This window comes from Ciona intestinalis, unplaced genomic scaffold, assembly GCF_000224145.3.
Source record: "Ciona intestinalis unplaced genomic scaffold, KH HT000082.1, whole genome shotgun sequence".
In the NCBI taxonomy this organism is placed as follows: Eukaryota; Metazoa; Chordata; class Ascidiacea; order Phlebobranchia; family Cionidae; genus Ciona; species Ciona intestinalis.
The window spans coordinates 4,489-21,057 of NW_004190404.1; the positions used below are offsets into that span (position 1 = coordinate 4,489).

Below are 16,569 nucleotides of genomic sequence, written 5' to 3' on the forward strand. Positions count from 1 at the left end.
TCAGTAAATTGGAGCCGACGCAAATTGTAATATGATATTACAAAGTAAAGTATCTTCCCGGCCGAGCTTGGACAGAAGCCAAAAAACATCGTCGTTGGCACCGCACGAGAACCAGAGTTTCATTACGGCACTTTTCACGAGAATAAATTCACAATGATTGCTTCGTTTGTTAGGTGTAGAATGTATGCTACCGCATGCGTCTTCCTTTATTTCCTACACCCGCGCAGAGCGTAAAAATGTGACGCTCATACACGATGTTTCGATCTCGTGGTTCGTTGGGCAGTGGGCATTCCTCCCGATTGTTACGTAATGAAACGTCATAGTTCATAGTTATGTTGCAATAAGACATGTCACGTAACAATTAAGCGCAAAATGTCAAATTGCAGCACGGCAATGTTTGTTACTCGATCGACTTCGTTAGCTGATTATTACGAACACGCGACGAAAATAAAACATTAGATCGCAGCTTTAACAACGGTTTCTATCGCACAGTCGCCCGCACTAGACTGTGGTGTCATGGTGATAGTCAGTAATAAGCTTTATAACAAGATTTGGTAGCTTGAGTGACAGACGCGTGTAAAACATATTACGTCCGGATTTTCAATAAAATTAAACGATCACCGTCCGGATTTACAACTTTTACAATCCTGGGAAGCTTTAATAGTTTATCATTGGGAAGCTTTAATAGAAACTCATTTAGATATGCCAACTTTGCAAAAACGAACAATTATTTACAAAAAAGTAGAAAAAAAACATTTCGCAATCAAACAACTTTCTCCCTTCTGTCTTTGAAATTTTTCCACTCTGTGAACAGCATTTAAATCCACACTTCTTCCATCCAATAGGAAAAATTTAATTCGCATCAGCATATCTAAATGAGTTTCTTGCAATCTGTTCCTTGATTTTATTTTGATACTGTTCATAAGACTAAACCCCCTTTCACAGTCAGCACTTGATGCCTGAAATGTCCCGCAAATATCAAGTAAGTTAGATATTGTACCAAATTTATCACTACTTTGCAAACCGAAAGAAACCATGTCCTAAAAGCAATTTATTACTTTTGAGTCCTTCTTTTCCATAATTATGCACTTAAAATTCTGAAACTGTTCCAAGATAGTAGACCTATCCATATCTTCCATTAAATTTGGACTTTTGATCAAGCTGCTGCAACTGATGGCATTTCCATATCTCTTAATTAATTTATTAAGCACTTCAAGGTTAGAATAACAACCAAAGACGATTGGTAAACCATACTGAGAAATGATGCCTGTAGCGTTTTGTTTAACTATGACGTCACATTTGTTACCTCCAAAATTTTTCCAAACAGCGCATTTGCTCACGAGTGTCACAACTGCTATAGACTGTCATTTATTGTTTAAAACACGTTTAGGATATTTGGATATTATGTGCTAAAAGTGTTCCACCCCCCCACCCTACTATATATTATATATTAACAAAAAAGAAGCATTTATTATAACTAGGGCTGTGAATTTTCCCATTTTTTTGTTTAATCGTTAACCGTTTAGTTTTAACCGGTTAGCCAGTTAACCGATACAAGTGTAATCCTAAAATGCGTCTTGTTTATCGCTTTTTTTTTCGTGAATTTAAAGGAACTTTACAACGTACGTATATGGACTAAGCTTGCAATACACCCGCAAACGTTCTTAACGTCAAAGTAATGCTTTTTTATTCGTATTTAAACCTGTTTTAAAGCACCTGCCGGCTAAACAATCAACGTGTGAATTGCAATTATGACGCAGATAATCAACGTGTGAATTGCTATTATGTCGCAACCCACGAAATTCAGATTAAGAGACGGCAGCTTGTAAAAGCTTCCGTAACCTTAAACACGGCAGCTTTTAGCTTCCGATGACGTAATTTTTCGGGGAATACCCAAATTCCATGCAGCATAATCGTGTGTTTTCGCGTGTTAAATTAACATGTTTTATCGCTAATAACCTAAAAATATTCGAACATGTTTTATCCCGAATAACCTTATTCCAAAACAATTTGTAATGCCCGATACATCCAATACATTGGTTCAAAGTTTTTATTATAAACGTATTGGTCATCCTCATGGATGCACAATGTTCGTATACGACGATTGCCGTGAATTTGATTTAATTTACTAATAGTTGAAAGATATAGAATCTGTGTTCCTCGCGCAAAACAAAGAAAACAGCGTGTTGCAAGCCTATCTAACAAAAGTTAACGTCATAGCAGCCCGACGCATAGTCACTTGAGATCGCAAAAAGTAGCAAAAATAAAAAAGTAAACCTATAATTTCAACATTATAAATAAAACACATCTTCATTTTATGGGTTTTAAAGAAATGGATTAAAGTTTTCAATTTTATTTCATGCAATAGCAGGTTGATTAGGACATCATAATTCCAAGTGTATTCCAGAACGGGCAAAACACTTTGGATCCTACCCTTTCAACTTTCTTTTTTAAAAATGAGGGAACGTTTCAGAGCACGTGTTCGCAGAGAGCACGCTTCTGCCTGTTTCTTTTATAAAAATGAGAGACTGCTTTATGAGCAGGCGAGCACTCTTACGCTCTTGCCCGTTTCTTTTATAAAAACGAGAGAACGCTTATGGGCACGCGTTCGCATGGAGCACGCTCTCACCTGTTTCTTTTCACTAAACGAGAGAATGCTTTGTGAGCACGATATGCTCGCATTAGGAGAAAGCCACATCCTATGCTTTTACCCGTTAAATAGCATAGGTAAAAAGACGGAAGCTTCGAAAAAGCTGCCGTCTTTCACTTTGCGGAAGCTTTACGGAAGCTTTAGCTTCGAGCTTCCGTGAAATTGGCGGCCTGTGTCGTAATCAATTGCCAGGTCAAACAATCGCTATTATGATGCAATGAATCCATGTGTGAATGCCTACTATTACGTAACAAACATGCTGCTTGGCTGAGGAAAACATTTTGGTTGTCATTTACGCCAAATGTTGCAAAACTAGTTACCCTGTGGTATTAATAATCCAGATTGTTGGCGTAATCGCCGTTGTAGGGCACAATCAACGAAAGTGAACACGTGCCTTTCAGGTAAATAAGACAGATATTGATATATGTGTATACTCTATGACAGGCGTGCCCAACCTTTTTTGACCCAAGATCTACTTTTCAACTAACCATTCTCACGCGGTCTACCAGCCAGCGTCAATTTCGCAGGACCTCTCATATTTCCTGCGTATGCCGAAATAACTCTTGTATGCGTTTTTCCCTTGTCTAAACAACTACAGCGCGTTAATAAATGACTTGGCAAAACTAATTGGCATGTTTTTAATCAGCAACAAACGAAAAACGTCACACATACACAGAGGCAGTGGCATACGGCACTTTCTGTTTTAGTGGGATATCTGACACTGAGCCGTGGAGGCTAGCTTCTCATAGTCAGGAGTGTAGAAGCTGGTTGCAAGGTGAGCATCAGTCATTGTTGATCTGTACTTTGACTTGATGATATTCATGTGCGGGAAAGCCGACTCATGCAAATAAGTTGATCCAAAAAGAGCTGTCAGATTTAAGGCACATATTCGAAGATTGGGATACTTCCCCTCCCCTAGAAATCTTCAGAACACCACGTGCTATCCAGGTTGAGCAGAATCTGATCTGGCTTTTATTTCTATGTCATTCTGCAACTTCAGAACTTCTTCCTCAAGAGCGGAGATTTCCAAGCCAAAAAGTGATTCGATTTTGGCAGCGATGCAACCAACATCAATACTTGCAGTAAATGAGTAACACATAAAACTACAGGCTCGATGGATGAAAAGTCAGCAAAACGCCTTTCAAACTCTAATAATATCCGCTGAACCTGCTCTTTATAACATGCCGTTTTAAGCTGTGTCACACGTTTGCCTTGACGTAGTAGTTCTGCTTGCATGTAAGGAAAGTTGCGCAGGTCATCACGCTGCAGCCTGCTTGATATCAGCTGTAGCTTGCTTTTAAATGTATTTACGGAACTCATCATGTTGGCTACATCTTTATCCTTACCCTGCAGCTCTATATTTAAAACATTAAGCTCGCCAGTGAGATCCGTGAGAAAAGATAAATCTAAAAGCCACTGGTGGTCATCTAGCTTTGTATGATATTCCACACGATTCGAAAGTCTCAGAAAGGTCTTGATTTCAAGCAACAGCTCTATAAATCTGGCCAAATATTTAGCTCTACTTAACCACCTGACATTTGTCTGAAGCAGCAAATCTGTGTGCTGAAAATCATTCTCCTCTAAGTGGGCACGAAAAAGTCTCCTCTGCAAACTCCTGGCTCGAATTGAACACACAATCTTCACCGCAACGTCCATCACTTCTTTCATATTTAAAATGTTACAGCACAGCGCTTGTTGGTGAATTAAACAATGATAATTCAAGAAATCCGGGAACGATTCACTTTGTTTGCACAGTGCAATGAACCCGTTGGTGCGGCCTATCACAGCAGGTGCGCCATCAGTTGTAATAGAGATAAGCTTGCAAAGCGGCAGCTTTTTCTCGTTTACAAATTCCTTGAAAGTATTAAAAATATCTTCACCTCTGGTGTGTCGTTTTAATGGCAAAATGGTGAGTAGCTCCTCCTTGGCGCTCATGTCTTCGAAAACCATCCTGAGGAAAACACGCAATTCCGCCACATCCACCATATCAGTCGACTCGTCGAATTGCAGGAAAAAGAACTGACATAAGTCAACATCCTTCCCCAATTGCTCCTCCACATCCACAGCCATTACCTCACATCGCCTTGTGATGGTACTACGGGAGAGTTGCACTTCTTCAATAGACTTCACGATCTTCGTTTTATTGTTGAAGTTGTTGAAAAGACTATCCGCTGCCTCAAGAAAAGCTTCTTTCACAACCTTTTGCCATCTTTCTTGTGCTCGGCAAGGACGTGACTGATGCGATAGGACGCAACAGTTGCGGCCTTGCCCTGAGTCTTCAGGTTAGTAAAAATGGACTGCCGTGCTACAAGCTGTGCCTTCAAGTCCCTCACTTTAGGGGCGCGGAGTTGGGATTTTGCAGGAAAATCCCTCTCATAGCACCTGTGTACTGTTCTAAAGTGCCGCACCAGATTTGATTTTCTTGCCAACCCCCCCCCCCGTTGCATTGCAAATTAAACATACAGGCTTTGAATACGAATAAACAAAAAAATAATCTACCTCCCTTTCAGCGTTAAAATGGTAAATTTTGGCTCGTTTTTTCTCAGCCATTCCCACATTTGTGGCGATCGTTAACCTTTAGGTTCTCAAAAAATTAGTAAGCGTCCAAATTTTGGAGGATTTATTCAAAAATAATTAGATCAAGGCACAGTGACTTACTAGTGTACAAATCATGCAGACTAAGTTACAGGCAAATCATCGCTATTGTTTCCCGATTCTTATGCCATAGCAGCCGCCATCTTGAATATTTTTCTGCCTGAGTATACAGGAACGTAACTGCCCCTAACATGGCTAATTACAGCGTATTTTTGTACAAAGTTGAAAATATTAACGATTTGGTAATTAGGCGAATAACTGAAAGTCACAGCAGATTTTTTTTTTACATCCCTCGCAGTCGACCTCCGATGACTACCGGTAGACGCGGTGGCCGGTTGCACACCCATGCTCTATGATGTCATAGTTCGGTTAACAGCTTGAACTTTACATTAGCGGTTAACTGAATAGGTTCGGTTAACCGTTAACTTTTCCACAGCCCTTATTATAACACAATTCCAAAACGTACAATTTGGCAGTTTAGAAGCTAGAAACTGTCAAAGTTGGGTGATATTTTTTTTACTGGAAATCCTAAGCATTGTTGCAATGTCGTTTTTTTTACTTCACCGAGTTTTTATCATGTGATTTTTTTGTTGATATGCCCCTTTAAGCAGTAGGATTGTGTTTGTCGCACAGTTTTCTATATGTTGAATGTTTTATTGCCATTTGCCCATATCTGCATACATATTTTGGTATGTCAAGGTATGTGTGATTTTTTTTTTACTGGCTTATCTTGCAAGAATCTGTTTCAGCATTCGTGCAGTATAACTGCATTGTCTTCAACCCACACAAACATCCCGGCTGCTGCCTGTTATTAGACGCTAGTTTTGGTTTGTAAATGCACACATATTTGGGAGACAAATGTTTCTCAAGGTAACTGAACGACATTACCTATTGGACACACTTTATTGCCACATTCAAGAATTAAAGTTTTTGATATTGTGGCACTGTGCCTGTGATAATTATTTTTCCTGCATTACTTCATGTCCTTTTCACCAATCTACGGTTGCCGCAGACTTTGGTGAAGTCATACATGATTCAGTTGATTTAGCCGAAAATTTATCCGGCACAAATGGTCGCATGTTTTGTTTCGACTAATTCATTTTTTTACTGATTAGGTACATCAATAGTTATTACCCCGATTTTTTGTTTGTGTGTCGCTAATCCTATAGATGTAGCAAATATAAGCGTGTTGTGATTCATAGTAGTAAATAAAGCGAACAGACCGGATATATTAAAAGTTGAGTTCGTGTTAGGGGATACAATACGTATAACAGGCACAACGTTTTAGCTAGGGTGAATCAATGGTTTGAAAATAAATATCTTTAACCCATCCGCTTCCCCTAAATAGGTGACAGTATATTTGTGCACCCATTCCTTTTAACATCATTAAAACTTTGCTCTCAGCAAATCTGTACTTTTATGACTAGAGCCTATCTGTAGGCTATTACTTTATACGGCAGAAATGTTATAATCTGCCATTCGAGAATACAGAGATGAATATTTTGTTTAGACATTTTTTTCAACAAGAATATGATCTTCATCCTACTTCAGTGGATTATCCAACAAAGAAAGGAGTTTGTATGCTTGCTTTACATAAAGGTTATGACCTTGCCAACTTATCTGCAATTAACCTGCTTGTGGATGTAACTAAACAATTCATGGAAGGAATTTCTTCATCTTTACGGAAAGTTCTTGACAATGAAGCATTATCAGGTGACACTTCCATTAAGTAATCGATTCAGAATTTTACAGCAGCAAAGGTATAAATAAGAAATTGTTTGGTTGGTTTACAAATGGTTACAATGTGCAAGTTTTTAAGAAAGAATCCCCCGGATTATGAATGTCACTAAACAATAAATATACTTTAATTATCCTTTGTGTAACCATCCTATTAGTCTTATTCTTACACCTTGTAGTTTCCGTGCAAGGAGATATATATATATTATTGTATAAATATCTATATCGCGTTCTATATTATGAGCTGCGTACTAGCTAATGCCATGCAGTTCTTGGTAACAAGTTTTTCTAGCTGTCACCATAACTTCAAAACAGGATTAAATCTTGTTAAAACACCAGGTTATCAAAACAACCGTAATGATACCGCAAGTTGGTCAGTTTCTTTGTAGATGCTAGACAAGTGACAGTTGGGAGTAAATAGGAATGTTGTCATATTTAAAAAAATGATGAAATAGTACTGACACTGTGGTAGCTTGGGCTTCTTCTAATGATTATACTTCTTATAGGGGTGTACATAGGTATATACATATTAAAATAACGAGGAGGTACTAAGTTATAACTGTGGTCACTGGCGCAAGTAGGGGAGTCGGGTTTGAAATAGCGGGGTCCAAAACAAAAATATTGAGAGAGAACATACATCTAAAGTTCCGCTATTTTAATGTGGATATTTTTAGCCTAGGTTTGTGTAACATGCTTACACAAGTGTAAAAATCTAGGAATGGGCCGAATTTGGATTCTATGAATTCAACAGTAGCTGCATTTTATACATGCAATCAAATTCAAATATGCGTGGTTGCATACAAGGATTTTACATTAGAATTTGTAATAAAACTTAGTTTAAACAAATTTTGTTCGTTAGGAATTTACTCTTGGTAAGTCACGAACAGCAGCACCTACTAATTACATAATTTTAAGAGCTAAAAATTGTAAAATTACTTTAATTTATATTGTAAATTCTTTTGTAACAATAATAAATATAGTCAAGTGGGGATTAAAAAACAGAAAACATAAACTTACGATTTTCTCCCAAAGTAATAAACTAAAAAAAATATTTTTAGTCTGGAGGAACAGTACATAGCTTGATGTCCAGAAAAGATTGATGATTTCTATGATTGCTTAAAATTTTATTCAAAATTTTTGTACTGTTTTTTATTCCCTAGGAGCGGGGCAATAAAAAACAATGGTTTTAAAAGCAACTTAACTTAACCTAAAAATAAAATAATTATGGAAGTACAAGGTAATAATACAAATATTAGTCATGCAACTTATGCATTATGCAGTCTATATTTTCTTTCTCTCCACAAAAGCAAAACATCTCCCATATACTTTTAACAGGCTTGTTCTAAAGCTTTTATTTTATAATTTATTATTATTACTTCAGTACTTTCTTTTAAACATAAGCTTACCCACAAATAACTTTTATTAGACTAAAATCAAACCTATATACATAACATGCATAACTTTAAAATTAACTTTATCCCGAAGTTAATATTGGTTGGGGAAGAAAAAATAAAAACAGAAAAAAACAAGCCGATTTTGGAGTAAAAAAACAAGAGAAAAAAGTATGAAATGTTCATAAAATTTAAAATTGAAATATACCAGCAGCAAGGTACTCAAATATGTAGCAAGTACCTGCATTCATATTAAATTTATCACAAAAGGCTTTCTCACAAAAAAAATTTACCAAATCCCATATAAGTTCTTTTTTGTAAATTTTCTGTTTGATTTAGTAATTTTTGTTGCCGCAAAAAAATAATTACCACCCAGAAGGACAGGTAGGATAAAAATAAGCCAAATAAATGTTCTTTTTACCCGAAAAAGCTGTTTGCAATAAAAATGATTTTTAGCGGGCTTTATTTTTTACATGAATTTTACATCTTTTAACCCTGCAATTCACAAAACTCGTGCATTATGCGATTTTCATTGGCGTTTATGTGCACCTTTTTAGCACCATGAATCAACATCAGTATAATTATTGTTTTGGGGTGTTTATCTATAACTGTTTCGCATGTGTAGCAATTGTTATGTTATATCATACAATTGAATATAAAAAAATTTGATTGGGGTCGTCTTTGTACTCTTTTTTACTACATACGCTGTGTATTTGATTACGACTTAATGATTTTTACTGATGTATAGAAAATTGGTTAGTATCACAACAAAAACAAGAAAGGAAATTTAACGTATTTTTACACCCACGAAGTGGATAATGTACATTATGACGCAATTAAAGGGGCATACCAACGAAAAATCAAAATTTCTGTATTAATAGATATGCTCAAATGTGACCTAAAGCTACCATCAAAGTTTTTGAGTACAGAAAAGCTTCTGAAAAAAATGAGTTTTAAAACCACAAATTTGCCTGCTGAACTAATAAAATGGCCAGGACGCAATGCATGGGATTTCCCATAAAATATCACTTAACTTTGGTTGTTTCTAGTATATAAAATGTCAAAAAAAATTCAAATTTTATTTCTGATTTGGTATAATGAATGCTTCTTCTTCAAAACTGTATAAAAAAATTGTAAAATATTGACTTTACTAGGTTTTAATTTAAGATTAAACATAGCTACATAATAAGCTGACTCAGCACTTTTTTCTTGTTAGTTAATTTTTGGCACTTTTTTATATTATAATGTTCAATATGTCTCACTAGTGACTAGTACATACTGTACTATTTTTTTATAAAAAAGTCAGTTTTTCGTTTTTAACATTAGGTTTGAAAATATGCTGAGTCAGTATAATTTTGTATGTACCTAGGTTCAATCGAAAAATTAAAACATAGTAAAATCTATGTTTTACAATTTTTTATACATAGTTTTGAAGAAGAAGCATTCATTATGCCAAATCAGAAACAAAATTTGATTTTTTTTACTCCAGCGGGCTTTTTCATACATTTTTTTGAAGCCGTATCGTTTTGGCAACCTTTAATGGTACCTTTAGGATACATTTGAGCATATCTATCCGTACGAACTATCATTTTTCGTTGGTATGCCCTTTAACCACATATAAATTGTTGTTACCTCTCAAAAAAAGCTTCCCCGTCATAACCCAATAACATGACAACGTATGTGGTAATTATTTTTTTCAATTTTAATTTCAAATTAGAACCCCCCCCTTCCAATGCGTCTTTTTGCGCCATTGACTGTGATGCATGGATGATCATGAATATCGGTATAAGCTATTAGGTAATAAATTTACATTTATCATTCAGGTCGGACAGGCTTTTACGATTGTATTGATCAAGTTTTACATGATAATGATTTGTCCGGCATCCACACAATAGTTCAGTTTTATAAATCCGATGTAATTAATTATTACAAGGTGCTCAAAGCAAAAAGTTCAACATTAAGGAATCATTTGAGTTCAGAAAAAAGTAAACCAACTAAAGGTAAGACACTTGTAAGAATAATTAATTTTATAGCTGCTTTCGGTGTTAATTGTCATTGTACTTCATTTGTTAAAATTCTGAAAGTTTAGCTTGTTTCATATAAAAATAAACAAATAGTAAAGAACCAAATTTGTTTGGTCAATGTCAACAAAAATTAGTACAAAATATTTTCAACCCATACATTCGAATGGGAAATGCAAGTTTAGAAGTAGTACTGAAATATGAAATTTAGTGACCGCACTGTTAAAGTGCATGTGACACGGTCATCTATAAATATAAACTATTTATACTGCAGAATAGTTTTAATTTTTACAAAGTTTTTTACTACAGCCTGTTGAGCCTGAGTTGAAGAGGGGCTATTTTGGAAAGTTTTTATATGGATATGTTTTTATGTCCTGTGGTTCCCACAGGCTTTTTATAACTTATTTTATGAGGAATCTAGAACTCTGTTTCCAACTAAAAATAACAGTTGTTAGATGCGACATACTTCGTAAGTTTATGTATAAGAATGTTTCTTTTTTAATAGAAACTTATGCTGTATTTTAACTTAAATTATACATTATGAGTTATGACGTATAACCAGTGACCACTACCGTTAACACGTCATCAACAACAAAAAAGGGCGACAAAACCTACATTTTCACATTGAATAGAATAAACTATATAAAAACATGAATATATGATTCGTTCGGAACCAGGCTTAAAGATTTCTGATAAAAGTATACCGTGTCTACGCATGCGCAGTAGCCAATGGGAACCAGATTTCTGGGGAACCAGATTTCCGCGACACCGGTTTATTATCAGACATGTGGCCCACAGACAATGTGTTCGTTGGACATGGGGCTACCTTGGGTTTGTGTGCCTTTCCCATCATGTGTTGTTAACACGACTAGATTCTACATTTTTAAGTGACACTGACACCTATACTGGATTCAAAGTTCCAATTTTAAATTGCAATAAAAATACATAGAATAACTGGTATGGGCTGCAATTGCAACTTCCTTGTCAGGTTCAAGGTAATTAAAAGTTAAAGGTCGCTGACAAGAAAGTACTAATGAGCGAGAACCATCATTATCCAGATGAAAAACTTATTTCGGTGTTTAGTTCTTGTATGTATACTGCAAATATTTAAAATTTAAATGTTTATGATAACAATTCAAACTATAAAGTCACAATCACACCAAAATTTTATACTGTTGTTATTTAAAAATGAAAAATGTAGCATTTTTGAGGTGAAGTGATTTAATAAAGAGTGGAAAGCTTCTACACCACTTGTTTTCTGAGCTAGTGACACATTTTTTAATGATTTCATAAAGTGCTTTATATGCATTACCTCTTTCAGTTACTGTAGGTATATCAGATTCCAACAGTATCTCAGTGGTGGATCCAAACTTCTTCCAATAACAGTCAGGTTTAAAATGTTTACCACAACACTGTTTCTTGAAAGGTTGCTCAAAATCCGCCCTTGTACAGTTACACAAACTTTACCTACTGCTTTAATATTGGGCTTTTCGGAAATTGAAGAATTTTCACTTTATCTTTGTAGCTATTTAAACACCCTCCAACAACGCAACAGTTCTGCATCTTCGAAATGAGGCGCTTCTCACATGTAACCAAACACTTTACTTGCTACTCGTATCTAAACACAGCCTTTCTCACTCTAGTTTGACCCTCGATGTCACTCTTTGTTATAGCGAAAATCTCTTACGATTTTTTAACACTGCTATTTATTTTGCAATTATTTAATTAATGAAGCTAATAAATTAACTAAATACATTATACTTGTGTTTATTATAGTTATACCTTTAATTTTAGGCAAAGTTGTTTGACCGTGTCGCATGCACTTTAAACATGATAGTTTACCTTTTAATTTTTTTTATTTTATTAAATTATTTAGTGAAAGATGAAACTTCCTCTTCCAAGCAGAGTGGATGGATTCCTGTCAAAAATACAAGGTAATGCACTGGTTTTAAAGAACTTTATTTTATTACTTTTACCTACATGTTGTAGTTCTTTCAAGTGGTTTATCAATTTTTCAACAAATGGTTTTTACGACAGTTGTTACAACACAGGTGTTCATACACCTCATGCGAGCTACCTTTTTATGTTACTGTATGGGTGATTGTTATGTTTTTTTTGTGTATGGCTGATAATTTGTTCAACCCATTAATGACCACCAAGGGGAAGCAATTGCTGTTAAGTGTCCTGCCCAAGAACATATACGCTCACAATGGTAGCAGCAACAAGCCTTGAACCCATTACCTCTGGGTTACAGGCAGGCATGCTAACTACTTTGCCACGGTGCTTAAAGTACAATTTACTTTCCTAAGAGTTGACTTTACTTACACATTGCACCGAACCTATGCATTGTTTCCGCATTGCATACCTGCTTAATAGTCTTAATTGAGACACTGGATTTATTATATTGACCTTTTACCCAGCAGTGGTGAAAGTGTTTCTACTGTGATTGCATCAACCAAACCTCAGTGGATGCCATTCGTTAAAATTGAACCCTTTAACCAATTACAAGCAGAGCAACTTTATGCTACCTCAAGTTTTCGACCAATCAGCCCGACCCGCGATGAGAACAATCGACCAATGAGAAAGAAAATAAAAAAATAATTTTGCCTTTTTTTGCATTGAGGACAGTCATGGGCCATGGCACATGTCTGTTTAAATAAGTCTGTTTCCCGACTTGTGCTGTAAAATGTCGATTGCACTTTACCACTTTAAGATGAATGTCAAGGAGTTTTTCAGCATGTTTGGTCAACGGGTGCAATTTTACAAATTTGAAAACACACTGGATTAAGACGCGGCAGTCTAAAATCATTGTTACTTTTTATTAATAAGTGAGTTTATTATTAGGAATACATGTAAATAACAGGAAATAATACTGCACGCTTTAAAAATCAGGTTCAAATATGTTTTCCTTGGCCTACTGCTATAGTTTTGCATGCTACCTATTAGGGGAGACCGGGGATGGTTCGGACGTTTTTTTGAAAATTGCTAATAATTTTTTTTATATGCGTCACATGAATTTAAATGTTAGTTTGTTGTAAAGGGTAATCCTTTGCCGAAAAAGGGTAGGAGAGTCGCATGCCAAAGAAAACTAGAAATGCATGAAAAAGGTCAAATTCCTAAGGCTCTCAAGTGTCCGGTGTTGCCCCGGTACCGGGGTAACATCGAACATGACCGGGGTCACCTCGGACAGTATACGTTTTTTGGTTTTATTCGACACCGTTGGTAAAAACGACAAATGAAATAATAACGAATCATCTAATATATCAATCGACTAGGCTAAGCTGGTACTTTAGCGCATATTAAAACAGAAAAGGTTGATGAGAAATCTTAATCCTTAATAGTCCCCTGTCTGTACGAGTATCATCTTCAATAACTGGAAAATAGCTTTTTTTCATTCAGTCGCTTGATACTCTCCTGATGTCGTCTTTCGTTAAACGTTCTTACTATTTTTATGATCTAAAACTATTGTGAGCATACAACATAATACACCTTACCAACCCGGGCATGTTGTCCGACGTATCCCCAGACACGTGGTGACATAAAAAAAGCAAAAACATAGCCGCCTGTTTAACTCCTGCTCAAAATCTACGTTTGCTTATTGAAGTGTTGCTACTAAACTACGACTTCCACCGCAAAAGAATTACTTTCGGCTATCAGCAACCAAACTATACCCTTACAACCAAAAACTTAAAAAGTAGATATTTCTGTTAAACTAACTTTTTTTATTTTAACTAATCGGTTGAACTGTGCATGCCCCCAAACATTATGCTGCTTTGTAATGGAAACAATAAGATTTGTTAATAATGATATCACAATGCTCTATTGTGACGTCATGTACATGGTCCGAACTATCCCCGCGTCCTAAGTATCCCCGGTCTCCCCTATATTATTGAGGACAATTGATATTTAAACAGTAATAGGTATTGTTCATAAACATTGTATACTAATAATGCACATTAACTTATAAAAACAGAAAAAAGTTTACTTTTTTTGCTATAAATACTGTTATCTCTACACTGTTTCTCGCACAAGCCAGTTTTCATAAATTATCATCAAGTGCAAATGACGGAATTTTCAATATGTTTTTTGTATATTATCCTTTTATTATATCAGGATATTATATTTGAAAAACCCCTTAGGTATAAGTTATTGATTTAAAAGTAAACCTTTTTTAAAGTTTGTTAACAAATCCTACAAAACTATAATGTGGGGAAAGATTTCACAAAACCAAAACTAGTTTTACGAGACAAAATCAGACTGTATGAAATATGTAGGTTTTTGTTAATAATCTAAGAAACTAGTTTATTCGTTCACACTCGCGGACTACACAATTTCATGGGATTTAACGAGTATTTAAAATTAGCACTCTACTTTTTTTCATTTTTTACCTGTTTAAAAATATCGTTTCTGTGTAACATATTTTTTTAATATTTAAAAACAGTAACTTGCTTTGACGCGAGGTTTATTAAGTCGTGATAATTGAATAATTCTGTAACATTATTTTGCTGATTATCATTCATTGGAGATTCGTAAAAGGAAAACTAAAAAGAAAGAGTCTCGTCGGACAAAGTGTTCCATCTTTCCCCACCCTACCTTAGATCAGGTTATGTAGAAAATGGTACTGCTGAGTTCATTCGCCTCTTTAGCATGTATAAAAAAACTTTCATATTTCTAAAGAAAAGACCTACACCATTCTGCTGGGTTGCAGTTGTTGGACCACTTGCATGCTCAGCAACAGTTCACCGAAAAGGGAGCTGTATGAACAATTAAAAGCTAAAAAACTGTCTACAATATATAAAGACCGCTACAAATCACCTGCCTCAGAGGCCATGTAGCCTAGCAAATCTGGGGAGGGTAGATTCTGTAATTTTTGTTGTGTTATTTGGTGAAATGTAGCTTTTGTTTGCCTGTCCCGTTAAGTTACCTAGGCTATCTACTGTAAAATGTGTTGACCCAAAAAGTAGCCCTGTTCAACATGTACTATTATCTTTCCTTTATATCTACACCCAGTATACTGTCACTCCTTCAATACATCCATTATAATAAATCCACAAGGTATTCGGTCACCTTAGTTTTAATAATTCAAATACAGTTATATTGCTTCGGGCGTGCACCATTTCCACCAATGGTAGAATATAACACAAGTAGCACTTGTCAAGGGAAAAAAACTACATTAAGTGCCATTCTTTTTGGATATGATCTGAAACTTTTTCACCAATCATATAACATGTTGCTTGAGGAGGCGATGATATGTGGTGTGGGAAAACTGAGGCGTCTGCTACACGTAAATGCTTCACACCATATACCCTGTCAGGTGGTATAATTTAATTCTTGTGTAAAGAAATTTAACACTAATTGTTCTAGAAACTTAATACTAATCGTTCTAGAAACTTAACATCAAATGTTATGCCTAATTTATCAGCAGAAAAGGTGCCTAAAATTACATTAATGTGTATAAAGTAAGGTATAACAATTATTAATGCACGGCCGCATGAGAGTACAAATATTATATTCCTGAAAGAAACTCTCAATGTAATTCATATATAGGAATCACATACTTAAGGTTTGCATCCACAACAGCCATCTTATCGTGACCAATCTTAGCAGTGCAGCATGGATGATAAGTAGTAAAAGTGTCTGATCGCACCATGCATTCCAGCCTTTTCTTACTGGAGGAAAACGTTAACATTATTAGTAAATACAAAAAATTATTTAAACCAATCATACCCTTTAATATTGTCACATGAATGGTGAAAATACACTTGATTAACTTGCAGCTCTTTAAATGCTTCTGTTTTCATTATCTTATCCACCAATTCAAGTCCTGGATTGAAAACATTATTTCATTGCAATGCACTCATCATGTACCTGACCCTGACGATACAACAATGGTTGCAAAGTCAAGAGAAGAATGTGGTGTGATGGGTGAGACTTTGATGAATGTTAGCGCTGAATTCTGACTGAAGATCAACCGAAGCAAAACCTTAGCCATGGCAGTGCACGGAACGGGTGCGATTGAGATAGACGGAGAGGAGACAGAGAGAGTCAAGAAAATGAAGTTCCTGGGGTCGTACTTGACTCCAGATGGTGATAGCACCGCAGACATCAGAACTAGAATTGGCATGGCCAAGTCCATTCCCAGCAACATGGGTGAGGTCTGGAAGTCGTCAAAAAT

At 35.7% G+C, this 16,569-nt stretch overlaps 2 protein-coding genes across 3 annotated transcripts in view; one reads left to right on the plus strand and one right to left on the minus strand.

The window, feature by feature from the left end:
• The window catches only part of LOC100177564, a 17,509-nt gene extending 3,052 nt beyond the window's left edge, over positions 1 to 14,457 (plus strand). The window contains exons 2-5 of the mRNA XM_018815521.2: positions 6,756 to 6,958; positions 10,197 to 10,373; positions 12,271 to 12,328; positions 12,815 to 14,457. Coding sequence (XP_018671066.1) covers positions 6,756 to 6,958; positions 10,197 to 10,373; positions 12,271 to 12,328; positions 12,815 to 12,995 — 619 coding nt within the window. The 3' untranslated portion in view covers positions 12,996 to 14,457. The remainder of the gene's footprint in view (positions 1 to 6,755; positions 6,959 to 10,196; positions 10,374 to 12,270; positions 12,329 to 12,814) is intronic.
• Positions 14,458 to 15,452: 995 nt separating this feature from the next.
• Positions 15,453 to 16,569, minus strand: part of LOC100183999 (choline dehydrogenase, mitochondrial) — a 5,219-nt gene continuing 4,102 nt past the window's right edge. The window contains exons 11-13 of one of the 2 annotated variants that reach the window (XM_002125906.5): positions 16,122 to 16,218; positions 15,953 to 16,063; positions 15,453 to 15,701 (exon numbers count right to left, since the gene is read on the minus strand). In XM_002125906.5, coding sequence (XP_002125942.2) covers positions 15,563 to 15,701; positions 15,953 to 16,063; positions 16,122 to 16,218 — 347 coding nt within the window. In that variant the 3' untranslated portion in view covers positions 15,453 to 15,562. The other variant, XM_026838424.1, reaches the window with a different exon arrangement.